Genomic DNA, 16,653 nt, shown 5'->3' on the forward strand with positions numbered 1-16,653 from the left:
ACAACATTTTTTGCTTTCAGGGCTCTGTTGGCTGGTGGCGGTTTCTCCACATGGACTTACCGGCAAGGCTACGATGTCAGCATTCCTGTCTATAGTCCGCTGTCAGCCGAGGTGGACCTTCCAGAGAAAGGATCAGGGTAAGGTGCCTTCAGCACAGGCAGGTTCATGTGAGGTTCATCGTGGGGGGTATCACAGCAGTCAGCATCGAATATAGGTGAGGGTCCATGAGTCTACCATCTTCCTCCCCCCAACCCCAATCCTGTTTATCCTTCAGTATTCTCTATCCCAGTAAATTTACACTGCTATCTACCAAGCTTTCCAAATCAGAAATGTGTGTGGTGTCCTTAACTCCATCCTCTCCCTTACTTCCATATCAAAAGAATAAGTCCCGTTGATTATACATCCTAAATATTTCTTAGATCTGTCTTCTTCTCCATTGCCTCTGCCCCCACCCTGTACCAGGTTGTCATCATCACTCCCTCGGATTGCGGAAATGGCCTCGCATTTGGTTTCCCTGCCTCTATCTTGCTGCCCTCCAGTCTGACTGTCGGCTTTACAGTGCCCTTGGGGATAAAGCCCAGACTCCTTAAAATATCCTTCAGCACCCTCTGTCACATGACCACTGTCTCCATCTTTAGCCTTTTTTTCTCTTTTGGTTCTTAGAATGAGCTTTGTTTGCTCTTAGAGTTTTTCTGGGCTATAAAACTCCCTTGTCTGGAAATCTTTTTCTTCATTTTTCATCAGACTAATGCCTTATTCTTTAGTTTTCAACCTGAGTACCTGTGACTTGAGGGGCACTTTCTCAGCCTCTGGCATGGCCCTTCTGCTTTATGCTCCCATTGCAACTTGCGGTTCTCCTAGCGTACCACTCATTATGCCCCTTTGTAAGGACTTGCTCAAAGCCTCTCTGCTTGGGATTTTGTATGAGTGCAGTGAAGCTGGTGCCTCTGTTTTAACTGTCATGTCCTCTGTTCCTGGCACATAATTGGCTCGTATTATCGATACGTGAATGAGTAAATGAAAAGAACTGACAGCATGGATGTGTGAGGCATTTCGTCTCACCTCTTTTGCTGTAGTCTGTATAAAGTTGTGCTAATTCATGGTGAGAATCTCAATGAGCTTTAAACAAATGTGACGATAGTAACAGTATTATTTACATGTGTACCAAGTGCTCATGTATGAAGGTGACCGATTCGTATATTGCCACACTAGCAATGTCATACTGTCTGAGCACACTTGTTGAAGATACTGTTCTTTTTTGTATGATCTTGAATGATCTTGGCGCTGTTGTTGAAAATCAACTGGCCATAGAAATGGGGGTTTATTTCTCGACTCTCAATTCTGTTCCATTGGTCTATAGGTCTGTCCTTCTGCCCCTACTGCAGGGTCTTCATTGCCGTAGTGTCGTAGTAAATTTCGAAGCTCGTAAATGTGAGTGCTCCAACTTCGTTCTTCTTTTTCAAAGGTTTTTTTTTTTTTTTTTTTTTTTTTTAGCTATTTTAGTTCCCTTGAATTTTAATTATTATTTTTTTAATAATGCAACTTGAATAAGTACAAATAAAAAATCATCTAAACTCTGTGCTTATACACCTACAAAACTAAAACATTTACAAAGTAAACAAGTCTACAAAACTGATAACACTCAGATCAGCATAACACGATAGCTTGGGCTTTTTCTCTGAAACTGAATCATATTCTTCCAGGAGTTAATTATGGTTTTTTGGGGTTAGCATGCCTATACTCTTGCGTGCTGGGTAATGATGTGCTTCTCACTACCTCTTTTTCTATTTGAACAGGAAGCTTTTTATAGCATATCGTGACTTCATTTATCTTCATCTGGTACAGATGCATGATTCATATTTTTCTCTCACATTTTATTATGAAGCTCTTCAGATAACAAAATTTTAAAAATTTGTAGTAAACACTTATACCCATCACTCAGATTTTGTCATTAGCATTTTACTATACTGTACGTGATTTACATTTTAAGTCTTCCTCTTTTCTCATTAGCCCACTAAATACAAATTTGAACATTGAAATATTTTTAGTATTATTCATCATTAAATATGAGCAAAAATATGCATAATTTTTTGGGGGTCATTATAAAATGAAAATACAAAAATAATGCTTATACAGAATTTGTAACTGGAGAAAGTGGTATAGTTCAATGCCATGTTTCGAGATTGAATTTCCGTAAATTGAGAAAGGGTGATCTGTGTTAGACCAGTTTGTATTCTTCAAAGTGGTACAAATTTTTGTCATTTACATAGGATCTTAATTTGGCACCTTTATGTAGCACAAGATATGAATAACCATAATAAGTAGAGAAAAATCAGTTGGAGTTGAAAAAAAGATTTATTCTTCTTGCTGTTTCCGTGAGCATTTACTTAAATTTAAATCACTTGTGTGATTTTTGAAAGTTTTATTCTAACCCTTTGCTTTCCACTCCCTTTTTCCCCATTGAAGTTGTTCTGAAAATTGTTTTATTCAGTTCAGTTCACTTCAGTTCAACTCAAATCTTTAATGAAGCCTATTCGGACCAAGTATGTCTAGGCTGGTGGTTCTCAACAGAGGGGATGGTTGAATTTGTTCCCCTGGGGACATTTGGCAGTACATGGAGCTATTTTTTTACTGTCACGTCTGAGGTGGTATGTCAGGGTTCCCCAAGATCACCTCCAATTTCGATGATTTGCCGAGAGGACTCACAGGCGTCAGCATGTAGTTGTACTCATGCCGTGATTTATTACGGCAAAGGGATACAGAGCATAGTCCGCAAAGGGTAAAGGAGCATGGGGTGAAGTCCGGGGAAACCAGGTGCAAGCATCCAAGGGCCCTCTCCCAGTGGGGCCACACAGGATGTGCTGGATTCCCCCAGTAATATGTCGTGACAGTGTGTGTGAAATGCCGCCCACCGGGAAGTTCGTTAGAGACTCAGTGCCCAGGTTTTTTATTGGGTTCTGATCACATGGGCAGTCTGTGCTTGGCACGTGCCCAAATTCCAGACTCCCAGAAGGAAAGCAGGTCTTCAGTGTGAAACATATTGTTTGTACAAACAGTTTGGGCACAGTTCTTTTTGGTTCTGGGGATAGTGGGAAATCTCCCAAAAGTGGAGTGCCCATATACTGGCCAGGTGCCAACCTTTCAAAGGACAACTGTCAGGCCTGCTGTGTGACCTCTGTGCTGCACAGGGTGCCCCTGGCATCGACTGGGTGGAGCCCAGCAATGCTGCTAAACCTCTTCAGTGCTCAGTGCTACTCCCCACAACAAAGAATGATTGGGTCCAAATGTCAGCAGTGCTGCTGTTGAGAAAGCCTGGGACAGGCTGAGTGAGCGATGAGAATCAGGCCTGTCAGGTCCCCTTGGCTGTCCTGGGCCTCTGCCTTTCTTAAGACTGCTTGAAATAAACTCTGTTATCTAATCTCTTTAGTATAATCTAGCTCTCATATATTAGTTTAAGATTCTTAATTTCCTTCAGATTTAAACCAAAGAAGAAAATATACTGAAAAGAAAAAGACTTAGTAAACAAAGAAGAAATTACTCTGAACAGTAAAAATTACTTTCAAAAAATTAGTTCAGAGATTTAAATTGCTATATTGGTGGTATTTTCTTAATAATTAGTCTAATTATTATGCATAATTAGACTGAAGCTGAGGAGATCCTTAAATATATCACCTAAAGTATCAGTCAGTTTCCAAAGTTCTCTGGTTCCAAAACTAGATAAACAGTGTATCTTCGAGTAGAGAGTTCAAGGCCACACTGGGCATGATCTTCCCTCTGCTGGCCAACTGGTGGATTTCTACATCCCAGCTTGATCCCACTCTTCTCCCGCAGCCAGCAGTTTGGCCCTGCAGCTGTGGTATTTCTTCTATAAATAATACTCCCCTCCTTCCCCTACATCCCCCCCCCCAAAAAAAAAAGTCAAAAAATAAAAATAAAAAAATAAGGCAAAGACAAGGCTCCAGACTCATCATCCTTTTCAGGGACTTGGTAGGAGGCAGGGTGGGTGACCTCACTGCCGCATTTTGGATTTGTTGCTCTTTGTGAGAGTTACTTTTTAAGGGAATTCCCACATCTCTTGAGGGCTACACAGAGTAGCGAGAGCTTTGTTTTCATTTTTATTTTAAATCTCTCTCAATATTTTTTCAATGGGAAGCTGAGGGTTGTTGCTATTGATAGCTTCTTCTCACAGCTGTGTTGGCCTCAGCTGGAATTCTTGTCATTTTCTCTCTGAAAAGAACTAAATTGGGAGTTTACAACTGTTACTATTGAGGGAAACTTCAAGTTCTCAGCGTGATTTTACTTAAACTTAGATGTCAGCACTGCTGGGAGGAAGCAGGAAAATCATAGCTAGTGATTTCAGTCCTCAAAAGAAAAACAAATCCACCTTAACATTTCGTTTGTGTAAAACTAAAATGGGCAAATGGGCACAGCCATCCGTCAGGTCAGGGAGGACCAGGATGCAAGCAGAGGGCACGCTGTCACATTCTTGTTCACATCTGCACATTTACGTTGAAAATGGATTAGTGGTGGAGTAAGGATCCAGTGGTCCTGGCGACTGAATGTCTGAAATAGAACTTTGTTTCTTAACAGTGAAATCTAACCCAGAATCCCTCTTTACTCGAGAGTTTCTTTGAGCACCACACATTAACATCTGTATTTATTTCTTTATCTGTGTAAATGAATCTCTCGTTCTCTAAATATATGCGTATTAAAAACCGTGCATTCATATCGATGCCTCTAATTTCATCCAGGAGCATTCTCGTTTTCTCCGTTTTCCATATTTCTGACTCCTGTGTCTGACAGTGAGAGATCTGGTTCCCGTTATCCTCAATGTCTTTACTTATTTGATCAACCCTCTCGTATGTAACCAAAATTCCGTTCCTGCTGCCGCCCCCACCTCGCCGCACAGGTGCCCTCATCATCCCCGCTCAGACTCCAGCATCCCCCACATGTTGTGCTTCTGCTGCTGTCTCCTCCCCACCTCAACCCCCAGCGTAGACACCCTCCTCACACTATTCGGGTTCCAACACTGGATGCTAGGGTGACATTACCATTCCGTTACCCTCCCACAACTGGGGCACCCTTTTCAGCCTTCCCAGGCTTTAACCCTGTTTTGGGATTCCCAGATGCCCTAACCTTCCCAGGCTTTAACCCTGTTTTGGGATTCTCTAACCTCACTGGGTCTTCAGCATCCCATGCTGGGTTGTCACAGCTACCTCTACCCCTGCCCCCGGTGCAGAAATCTTAGTCTCCCTTTTAAAACTCTCCAGCCCTGTGCTAGGCCACCTCCCTGCTCTTTCCCAAGTAGAAGGTCTCACTCTACAAGGGTTTCAACACTCCATGTGGGCCACCCTGTCATGTAGAAGCACCCTCTTACCTCTAGGACTCCAGCACCCTCCCGCATGAACACCCTCTTGGATGCCAACGTGTCTATCCGTACTCTGGGCAGTATAGAGCATCAGTTTTATGCTACCGGCTCTACTTGAATGGAAAATCTACAGCAATATCCGTCAAGTACCAAGTACCAGCATCTTAGGAATTGGAAGGATCTTTAGAGGCCAGGTAGCCCTAACTTTTCATGATAATTTTTTAATGAAAGGTTTATTAATTTGTAATTAAAAAAAAAAAAACTTCTTACAGTCCATTTCATTTTCAGGTAGCTTTATCCATTAAGGTGGTTTTCCTGCTTGTCTTGTGAATTTGACTAATGCTTTCTCCAGTTTAAGCAGACAAGTTTGATTACAGAAATACTCGAAGGTGATCTGAGAGTGATCTCTGTAAGTGTTCATCCATCACTAAGTCATCCCTCTGAAAATGAATGCTTTCACAAAAGAAAAATCGGTGAGGCTCAGAGCCGGAGTAGGATTTGAGTCTGTTTTGGGATCTAGAAGGAACACTCTTGGCTATAAATATTTGGTATATTGTGTAATAACTTGTAATTTAGGGGGAAATTTCTCAGGATGAGCAGAACCAGTCTGTGCAGCTAATCTAAACTGCCTCTCTGATAGGTTGCTGTTCTTTGTCTTCTCTCCACTTAACTTTACCCTAACCTCTGGGTCTAAACTGCCATCGAGGGCAGGCGAGGAGGTGGGCTGTCAGGTACCCACGAGCCGTGTATGGCCACAGAGCATTTGAAATGTGGCCAATGTGACTGAGGGACTTAATTCTAAATTTTATTTTATTTTAATGAATTTTAAAGTAAAGGGCCTGATGTGGCCAATTGCTATTGGACAGTGAAGTTCTAGGGAACTGCGTCTTCCTTTCTTTCCTCACTGTAGTGTGGGGAATGCCTTTTGCTTTTAGTTCAGCTGTACAAAGAACTAGCAAGAGAAATGGTTCTGAGGTTTTAAAAGCAATTTAGCTGTAGTGTGTGTTGCTCTGTCTTCTGGAGTTTGTTTAGCTGGTCTGCCTGGCTAGGCCAGAGTTCCCTTTCTTCACTCATTGCTCTGTGTGTTTTGGACCTGAAGCTTAACGCCTGGTAAAAGATGACAACCTCAGTAGAGAATGATTGGTTTATTCTTTGGCAGTAGATGTATGAACCTTTAAATAAGTCTAAGAAACTAAAGAAAAATAAAACAATTGCCCTTCCTTTCTCTCCAAAGCAAGACAAAAAAAAAAAAAAAAGATTCATAGGTTTTTGGTCCTTTCTTACTTACAGATTTATATCAGCCCGCTTGGTGACATTGCATATGAGATGTGTAGCCCTAGTATTTTCCCTGGTCTATACCAGTTAGAGGTAGATTTAAGTAAGTACTACTTCTAGATATGATGGTATTTCATTTCTTCTTGAAACCTGCTTTATTTTATTCTCTTCTTTGACAGTAATCTCAACCTGTATAGTGTTTATGCTCTGTAACCTCTCTGTCTTCTGGGAATCTTACCTTCCAGGAGGAAATTACTTACTCTCTGGTCACCCGACAATCTTCCCTTCGACTTCTGGCTTACTACCTTTGGTTCACGTTTTTGTCTCTTATGGAGATCTAAATAGCTCTAGACCCTTGGCACTCTTATTTTCTAATAAGCATCCCTGCTATCCAGATGTTAAGAATGGTTCCATCCTCTGGTGAAGATAGTTTTTTCTACTCGTTCTCAATTACCAGTTCAGTCTTCCTAATGTCCAGGTGTCTTTGACGATGGGAGCTCCCTTCCCTGGAGTGCCTTCATAACATAAGGATGCCATTCAACAGCCAGGAACAGTCTTTCATCTCTTCTGGTTTTATAGCCGATGATGCCCATTAAGTTCCCCTTTTATTTGAAGGATGCAGCCTGCTCTCAGTTCCTTTTCTGAACTCAGGTATAACTAATGATAACATGTTGATCTTTCTTCTAATCAGTCAACCAATGAGTTAATTTCTCTCTTTTTACATGCGCGCGCACACACACACATACACACATTTGTAGCATGCTCTGTGAGCTTGGCATATTATAAGCATTTCCTCAAAACATTAAGGACTTTTCTCAAATTAATTTTTTTTTTTTAATTATTTATGCCTACAGCCCCTGGTCTTCCTAGGTGGTCTCCCATCCAAGTACTAACCAGGCCTGACCCTGCTTAGCTTCCAAGATCAGACATCGGGCTTGTTCAGGGTGGCATGGCCATAGACCATGGACCATGGCTCCACTGGGGCGCGAACCCAGGACTCTCTGCATGTAAAGTAGATATGCTAACTGCTACGCTATGGAACCATGTCCCCAAATAACATTTTTAACAATTGCATATTTCAGCATGTGAATGAGTCATACCTTACTTTCTTATGATATTTTAAACATTCAACAATGGTGCAGAGTCTAATTTCCCCCCAAAAGCAAAGGACGTGAAGACCGGTAAGAAAACTCTGCCGTACCTTTACTATCAAAGCTTGTGTTACCTTGACTACCATTCCAGCTGCAGCTCTCCCGCCATCTTTTTTTTCTCTTTTATAGTCCCCGGCGATACTTCCTCCTGTCCTCCCAGATGGCTCTCCATCCTGAGTACCGAGAGGACCTGGAAGCCCTCGAGGCCAAACATGGAGAGTCAGTGTTAGTACTAGATAAATGCACCAACCTCTCCGAGGATGTCCTTTCTGTCCGTAAGCGCTGCCACAAGCACCAAGTCTTCGATTACCCCCAGGTGCTGCAGGTGAGTGTCACTCATTACCTCTCCAGAGGCTTGGTAGAGGTCACCTCCGCGAGGTAAAATTGACCCTGACAACGGGAGTTGTTCTCCCCCTGCAACTAGAATTCCCCAGGGGGAAAAGAAGATGCGCCGTTGCTTTTCCCTGGGTCCATGGAGCTTCAGGTGCTTCGCCGTCTGACATGTCGTTTGTGCAAGGCTCCTCGGCCTGTGAGTGTCCATACTCCTTTCAAAAATTCATTATACTTCAGAAATGAAATCTGATAGCTATACAAAGAAGCCACATAGACAAAGCAGGCAAATGTATTTTGTTTTTGTGCCTGTATTCATTAGCCAGCCCAGGGGGCAACTTGAGTCCGCTGACTGTGTTAGCCCACAAGCCCACAGTCAGCTGTTCCTGGGAATGGAAGGTTTTTTATTTTTTTGTTACCGTTTTGTCTTTTGGGGCTTTGCCACCCGTAACAGGTCCTACTGGTGGCATGTCCTATACTTAAAATCATGAGAGTGACACTACTTCCTTACCCAGAGGCACAGCAGTCCTTGTAGGGATGTTTTATTTTATAAGCAGGATATTTGAAATTCCAAGGGCACGGGGGCTAGGAAAGGAGACGCTGAGTTTTGTTCACTTAAATATTTAAAGCGTAGACAGGTTAGTTTAAGGAGAAATATCAAGGAGCTGGTGTGATTTATTTATTTATTTATTTTTATTATTATCTCCAAAGAGAACTGGCCCATGCTGAGATTGTTAAAATACTTTCTCTCAAAAAGTGCTGCATCGCCTCTGGAATGTCTGACCGATAACAGTGGTGATGTGAACAGGAGTATTTTTAGTAACCTTTGTCTAGACAGGAAAGATGGTCATCAGCGCGTGTGTGACCGCATCTGGGCGCCGACTCTCCGGCCGGGCCGAGCGGGCCGGCTGCACCTCCAGGCGCCGTGACTGGTGCTCTTCGTTGACTCTTACTGCTTTTCTCATTTATCCGCAGTGGAGTTTCTCCATGTTTTTTTTCTAAACTTTCCTTTTCTCTAACTTTAAAGATGACATGGTGTTTCCTTAAATTTTTTTTTTTCTTTTTAATTTTTTTTTCCTTCTGAAGAGGCAAAAACTGGGAGAAATTGAGTATTAGACCCAGGGTCTTTTGTTATTTTGGTTTGCCTATTACAACTACTTTTTTCTCCTGTATGTCTCTCATTTTCCCAAATTTCCCTCACGTTCAGGGAGTGAATGGGGAAGAACTCTCTTGAGATTTTGCTTTTTGTTTAGTTTATTCTTTATATCTGTCTTAATGTGTTTTCAAAAGCGTTGCATTCATGAAGTGAATATCTTCCGTATGCAAAGGATACTGCTTGTGCCATGGAGGGTAGAAAGATGAAATGAGAATGACATTTAATAACATTCCCTTGAGGGGGTCCTCTGGAGACCCTGATATGGCCAGACAAAATACTTCTATTACGAGGCGGGCTGTAGTAAGTACGACGTTCAGCCTCTGTGCTGCGATGAATTTACACGGTATGCTAGGGCTTCAGGAAACTGGTCCGTGGGAGGTCATATTGCTGAGTGTCCAGAGGAAGACTTGGATCTGGGTTTCGAACATTTTCAGAATGCCAGCAGTGGAGGCATTGAAGTAACACTGAAGAGTGGAACTGCAAAACATTACAGCCAATTAAGCTTTTCAGGTTTTACCGGTTGTGAGATAGCATTTTTGTGTCAGGATGCCTCAGTATTGCTTTGCCTTCAGCCCTTGGGAGAACTTCATGGTCTACAGGGATCAGAGTAAGTGGGTTAGTGAAACTGGTTTGTAATCCACTACTTCTGCTTGTGTTCCTACAGGAAGCTACTTTCTGTGTGGTCCTTCGTGGAGCTCGGCTGGGCCAGGCGGTATTGAGTGATGTATTACGGGCTGGCTGTGTCCCAGTTGTCATTGCAGACTCCTATATTTTGCCTTTCTCCGAAGTTCTTGACTGGAAGAGGTGGGTGTTACCTTCTAATAAACTTTACACCAGTCATTCTGCATGTATTAGATTTTAAAAGCCCCACAAGTAATTGTAATTGAGAACTACCCTTTGAGACTGTTATGCTGTGTTTTCCAGCAGGAGAGTTAGCCCATCGGCCTAGAGCAGAGGTTGGTAAACTGAGGCCTGTGGGCCAAATATAGCAGATTGCTGGTTTTTGTAAATAAAGTTTTATTGACATACAGACATACCCTTTCATTTACATATTGTCTGTGTCTATTTTTGTGCTACAGTGGCAGAATTAAGTAGTTGTGACAGAGATTATATGACCCACAAAGCCTAAACTATTTATTCTCTGGTCCTTTACAGAAAGCATTTACCAACCCTTGGCCAAGAGCAGTGGTAGAGACTGCAGAAAATACTCACTTGGAGACTTAAAAAAATGCCTAGGCCCTATCCTTGGGAATGCTGGATTTTAAAGACCTCTGGGTATCATTTGTAGCCCTAGTTGAGAACCATTGCTCTAGAGTCTTTACTGAATTTGCATAATGTGACCAGCTGGAGATGGATGTCATCCACACGGATGACAGCCTAGAAACGTCCCCAGTGTAGCCATGCACATGCATAGGTCCTGCTTGGTCATGGCCGTCAATGCTGTAATTAAAAGAATAGCCTGCAAGGCTCATGCTGTTTTATTTCCCTAGGACTTTGGAGGTTAATGATTACTGGAAATTGGTTCCTTTTGTATATCTTTCTCAGGCTTGACTTGGTCTTAAATGCTTAATTGCTTTCTCCTCTCTCAAGTCTGGTCACCACAGATATTTGAACAATTTGGCATTCATTCATATGTACAGTCATTTATCTCACGTTGATTGGAGAGCCTACTGTGAACAGTGCAGTCTCTGCTCTTAAGGAGGCTAGAATCTCGTGAGGAAGACAAATCAACAATTACAGGGTTGTGTGACAAGTGCTATAACAGATGCTTGCACAAGGGACAGTGGAAGGTCGGAACAGAGGAGGGGGCCTCATTCAGTCTGCAAGAGGAGAGTATGCGATTCTTTCTGTCTGGGAGCAGTGCCCTTTGTTTGCCAGCTACTGTGTTAGGTATGGGGATACAAAGCTGATCATGATCAAACCTTGTCTTCAAGAAGCCCATAGTCTGCTGGTGGAAGATGGATAAGTAAACCGGCAATAACCAAATACTGTGATGAGACGCAGCCCTGGCTGCGTGGGGTGCGTGAAGAGTGAGAAGGAGACAGAGGCCGTTGTGGCAGTGGAGTTGGTGAGGGCAGTGACTCTGAGCTGAGTCTGAGAAGATATTCCTATGAGAAGCTGGATCTGCTCGGGTAGTTGTAGTTATGGTGCAGTGGTAGAGGGTCTGGATTTGGAGTTAGAAGGCCTGGGTTCACGTAACCAGCTCCGTTACTGGCTAGCTTTGTGATCTTGGCAAACCATTTAATCTTTTTTGAGCTTCAGTTTTCCCATCTGTATGGTCGAAATCATTTATTTGTTTAGCAAATATTTATTAAGTGCTACCCGTGTGCGCTAAGCAATGTACCAGGTGCTCAGGATATGCTGGTGAGTGGAACCAGTCGTGGTTTCCATCCCAATGGACTAGTCTACGGTGGGGAGGGGAGTTTGGATTTTAATAAATTAATCTATACAAATACAATTACAAATTCTGCTAAATACCACAAAGTGTAAGTCGTCGCCGAGTCCTCCTTCCCTTACTCACCACATCTAGTCTGTTAGCACATCCTGCCACTCTCTCCTCTCATCCCTTGCCTGGGTTTTGCAGTGGCCTCCAGCTGCTCTCCCGGCTCCTGGTCTTGCTGTGTGTAGTTTGTTCTAGCGCTTTAGGCAGAGTAATCCTGTTGGAACACAATCAGCCCATGCCAGCTTTGCCTGAAACCTTCTGATGGCTTTCTGTCTCAGTCAAAGCCCAAGTCCTTACTCTGGCCTGCAGGACCCCAAGTGCTTGGCTGCGACGCCCGCCCTTCTGTTTCTCTTCATCTCCTGGTGTTCTTCACCTTCCTTACTGTCTGCCGGCCACACTGGCCTCTTTGCTGTTGCTGGGACATTCCTGACAGGTGCTTCCTCAGAGCCTTTCGCTTGTTAGTCCTTCTCCCTGGAACACTCTTCTCTCAGGTATTCTCATGGCTCCCTTGCTCCCAGGCCTGCCTCGTCCGTTCCGTTCACTGTCATGTTACCAGGACTTCAGGGGCTCCATAAATAACTGCCGAGTCAGTGAGTGGATTTGGGCATTACAGGATAGCTAAAGAACGGGCAGTGGAGGGCGAAGGGGTTTCACACGCAGAGGTGTGCTCAGGTGACTGAAGGGGTGCCCATGCGGCTAGAGCACACCGATAGATGGGAGGGAGGACGAAAGATGAATGCGGTAGCCGGGGGGAGGTGAGGAAACAGCTGGTGAGGGAGCCCCTTCGAGAAGGCTGGCCACGAGGAAGGGAGAAGGAAGAGAGACTGCTCACGGCAAGGAATGTGAGGCTGTAGGTTTGGGTGTTGTTTCTGCCTGTGAGAATTAAACAGTGTATGTAGATGTGCTTTGCGAAAAGGGCCGTACATATATAATTGTTTTGCTGTCATCTATAGGGCATCTGTGGTTGTGCCAGAAGAAAAGCTATCAGAAGTATACAGTATTTTGCAGAGCATCCCCCAAAGACAGATCGAAGAAATGCAGAGACAGGTAAGAGGCAAGCAACCCTGAGAGGGAGGTGACCTGGGCGATGTGAAAGGGTGGCCCTGACTGCTCGGATATAGTGACAGCAGCTGGACGTGTGAGTGGGGTTCGTTCCCTCCACTACATCAAGCAACCAGACTGAAAAGAAGAAAACAGAATTAGGTGAGTTGGTCCAGCGAGGTTTGATAGAATAACTCTCAGATTTAATAAAGCTTCCGAAGTAAGCCTCCTGTGATGTTAGGCTCATACCATTGCAGTGTGTTGAGCACACAAAGCTGAGCCTCTTTCCACAACAGGTGCTAGTTCCGGAGGCTGAGACAGTGACGGAAGCTGGGACAGTTCAAGGTTATGCATATGAGTAGCTGTTGACCTTCAGGATGTTGTTGGATAAGCTGGCCTGGGATCCCCGTTCACAGGGCTTCCTCGGCCCTGGAACATGTTCGTGATCCTTCCCCCCTTTCCATTTCTTTTACCTTCTGCGACCCCTTTCCCTGGGCGGCTCGTGGTGGTCTAACCCTAACTTTAAGGTCACTCCGCTGGGCGTCCCATTTCATCCTACTTCCCTTTCTTTCTCCTGAAATGGGCTTAAATGTCAAGCAAGTTTTGAAAAAAATTAGAAAGACAATCTGATATTGGTACTCTTTTTTTTTTTTTTAAAGGATTTAAAATTATTTTTATTGTCTGTGTAGAAGATGAGCAGCAAAAGGGGTTTGGAGAGTTCTCAGGATTAAGCATGTAATCGTCACACGCATCTTCCGTTTTCGGTTTGGCATCCCCTCCTTAGTTGTCCTTGTCCAGAGAACGGGTCTCAGGCCTCTGTCCTGGTGAGGGCAGGAGGGCATCTGGGCTTCTAACAGCTTCTTAAATGCGTTTCAGGCCATCCTCCTGCCTTTAGCCCTCTTTTCCTCCCCCTTGGGGCTCGGCAGTGGCCGGCTGAGAATCATAGAGCCGTTGAGAAGGAATGAATGAAGTTCATTTAAAACAGTGTGCTTTTAGGTTACTTGAGTTCAAAGAGCACACTTGGAGTCAGAAGACTTGGGTTTGAGCCCTGGCTTCGTCCCTATTAATTATACAACCATGACAAGTCACCAAAGCTCCCTGGGCTTTCATTTCCTCATTTATGAAATGAAGGGGTTGGCTAGATCATCTCTCATTTTCCATTCAGCTGTTTGAAAACTCTATGAAACTCTTGTCCTTAGCAAGACCATTACTCTCCTTGACAACAATAATTAAGTGGTCATCTCTTCTTCTCCTGAACACCTCTAGACATGAGGGGCAGTTGCCTGCTCTTTCGGTGATTACCCTACATATGTCGGCTTCCAAAATAAGGTAGTCTTGGCACTTTCCTGCTTCCCTTTCTAAATCTCTCTTTGCTTCCTGTTGCCCTTTTTCTCTGTGCTGCCTTCAGGACTTCTAAGGCACTCCAGCGCAGTGCCCCACGGGGACTTACGCCGCCCCCCTTCTCCGGGTATTCTGTGTTCCAAAACTGACCTCTCTTCTTCTCCCAACCCCACATTTCTAGACTGGATTGATCTCACCTAGAGGTGAGAGTATCTAGTTGAAGTAACTCCCAGGTAGGTAGGTATAAGAATGACTGGATGCCAATAGCACACCCTCCTCCCAAGTCGTGACAGCCCAAAATGTCTCCAGACATTGCCAAATGTCCCACGTGGGAAGAAATTGCTTTGCTTGAGAACCACTGATCTATTGGTAGTTAAGGTCTCACCTCTCTAAGATTAGAGGGAGCTTTTTTGTTCTGTAGGACCCTTTCCAGAATATGCGGGACATTTTGCCCTATTTACATTTTGCCTTGATTACGGCTGTCAGTTTAACCTGACCTTGGCAGGAGGAACTGAAAAAATAGCATACACCTGGTTCTGAAGAGTTTCTCACCTTAGCAAGTTCTCTTCAGGGAGGTCAGATTTGGATCTTTTTGTAAGACAGACATAAACTTTTAGGGGAAATCCTGTTGCATCGGAGTTGATACCATGGAGCCTTTGGTCGATCCCTCAGAATGACCTGAGACTGAGGAACAGAGAGAGTGATTTTCTTCCTGCGCACCTCAGAACTCGCTTAAGGAGCTGCATGGACAGTTGTGGCCAGCAGAGGTCTCCATCCACTTTTAAGTGACTCTCTCCATCTGATTGTTTCAGTGTGTCCAAGAAATCCTAAGTGCCATTGCTTCACACTGACATTGTCCTCCTAGCTGCTCTCTCTGGAGACTAGTTCTTTCCAATGAGGAAGAAATAGTGCTTAGTGCAGGACTTAGCTCTCCCTAGATGGAATACGGCTGAAGTTTCTGAACTGACCTCAAAACTGGGGGTGGGATCTTGGTGATGAAGGTATTGCAGCAACATTTTGCAGCTTAGAGTTCAGGATCGGAACTGATCTGACTAATCTACAATCTGACTGATGTATACTGTGGCCCAAGTCCTTATCATGACTTGAGAGTTAACATGTACCAAGACAGAAAGATATTTTGCCTGGCAAGAAGTAATTACATTTTCCTCCTGACCTTAGAAGTGATAGTGAAGCTGCCATAGAGTTAAACACAGACCAGAGCCTAAAGTAAGAGCAAGCTGTAGTTAAGCTAAGATTTCTGAAGAAAGGTACAACATGTGTCTCTGTTATCTACCCCAAAGGCCAACAATGAGAGTGCCAGCATACATGGCATTGGACAAATGAGGGGTGGCTTATAGGGTTCTTTTGTAGGTAAGTTAAAAGCCAGTTCCTTCAAGTAGAGGATAATAGTTATAACAGTATAAGGCCAACTAATTAGTCTCTTATTGTTCTATGAACTCAGTTAACTAGTTAATTTAGTGAAGCCCTATTAACTTATTTTCCCCAAGGGGAAATGATGGGAGATAATAAGAATCTGTGATTGTCACTCACAAAGGCCTAATTCACCTTGGGGATATATGAGTATAAACACAAAGAAGGTTAAGAAGGTGGTACAGATTTTCCAAAAGTCCATTAGGGGTCTGAAATGAAAGAGAGAAGGTATGGGACAGGGGTTAATTTATCGGGGAGGTAGCATTTGTGGTAAGATGAAGAGTCCCATAGCCACCTTTTTCACAATGGAAAGCAAGGAGTATGCAAGGAAAAATATTTTTCTGTAGTCACATGGAGCATTCATAACCCCAGTCTCTCATGAATCACAATGAAAAAGAAAGCAATCTAGGATCTTGGAAGGCCGGGTAGACACTAGCCTGTGTAGTTAGAACTGTTTGTGTGGATAGGGGGGAAGGTGTAAATGGATCCCCAGTTTATCTGTTGAGTGGAGTTTCCAAACATTCTTTTATTGGTCAGTGGCTCCACCAGCAGTGACCTCTAACCTCATCCACACTAGGAGGTGGAAGTCAGGAGCCTGCCTTGCCTTTGAACTCTTCTTTGTACTCAATCGACTAGGAGCCTTTGAGGTGGCAGAAATAGTCAGCATCTTCTTTTCACTCTCACCTTTAATGCTTGCGTAGGTTACAATATCAGTTTCCTTTCAGTGTGTTCCACTAGCTCATCTCAGGTTTGCCTTCATATTTCCCTTCCAAGCATACCAAATATTTGTGCTGCAGAGGAATACTTGAAGATATAACGAGCCGATCAGGAAAAAGACAAAAACCCTTCTTATTTAAGAAGACAAAATCCCAGGCACGTGGTACCCCTACCTACCCAGACTGTAGTTAGGCCTAGCCATGGTAAAGGGGAGGGCAGAACAGACCACAGCACAACAGATGTGTACACACACACACCAGCGTTTGTGCACTTCCTTCATAGGAGGGCCCCTAAAAGTCGGCTCTTATTTTATCTTATTTATAAATAATTTCAACACATTGAATTTTTCGTTTGCCATCGCCGTAATGGTTTGAAAAGTCACAAGAGGAGAAAGTCTATA

At 43.6% G+C, this 16,653-nt stretch overlaps 1 protein-coding gene and 1 pseudogene across 1 annotated transcript in view; one reads left to right on the top strand and one right to left on the bottom strand.

Annotated features, from left to right (window-relative positions):
- Window positions 1-16,653, top strand: part of EXT2 (exostosin glycosyltransferase 2) — a 119,587-nt gene that overhangs the window by 16,326 nt on the left and 86,608 nt on the right. Inside the window, exons 4-7 of the mRNA XM_016146832.2 lie at window positions 21-137; window positions 7,924-8,119; window positions 9,945-10,084; window positions 12,677-12,770. Coding sequence (XP_016002318.2) covers window positions 21-137; window positions 7,924-8,119; window positions 9,945-10,084; window positions 12,677-12,770 — 547 coding nt within the window. The remainder of the gene's footprint in view (window positions 1-20; window positions 138-7,923; window positions 8,120-9,944; window positions 10,085-12,676; window positions 12,771-16,653) is intronic.
- Window positions 7,489-7,604, bottom strand: LOC118603734 (annotated as a pseudogene).

This window comes from Rousettus aegyptiacus, unplaced genomic scaffold (genome assembly GCF_014176215.1).
Source record: "Rousettus aegyptiacus isolate mRouAeg1 unplaced genomic scaffold, mRouAeg1.p scaffold_m13_p_5, whole genome shotgun sequence".
Lineage (NCBI taxonomy): Eukaryota > Metazoa > Chordata > Mammalia > Chiroptera > Pteropodidae > Rousettus > Rousettus aegyptiacus.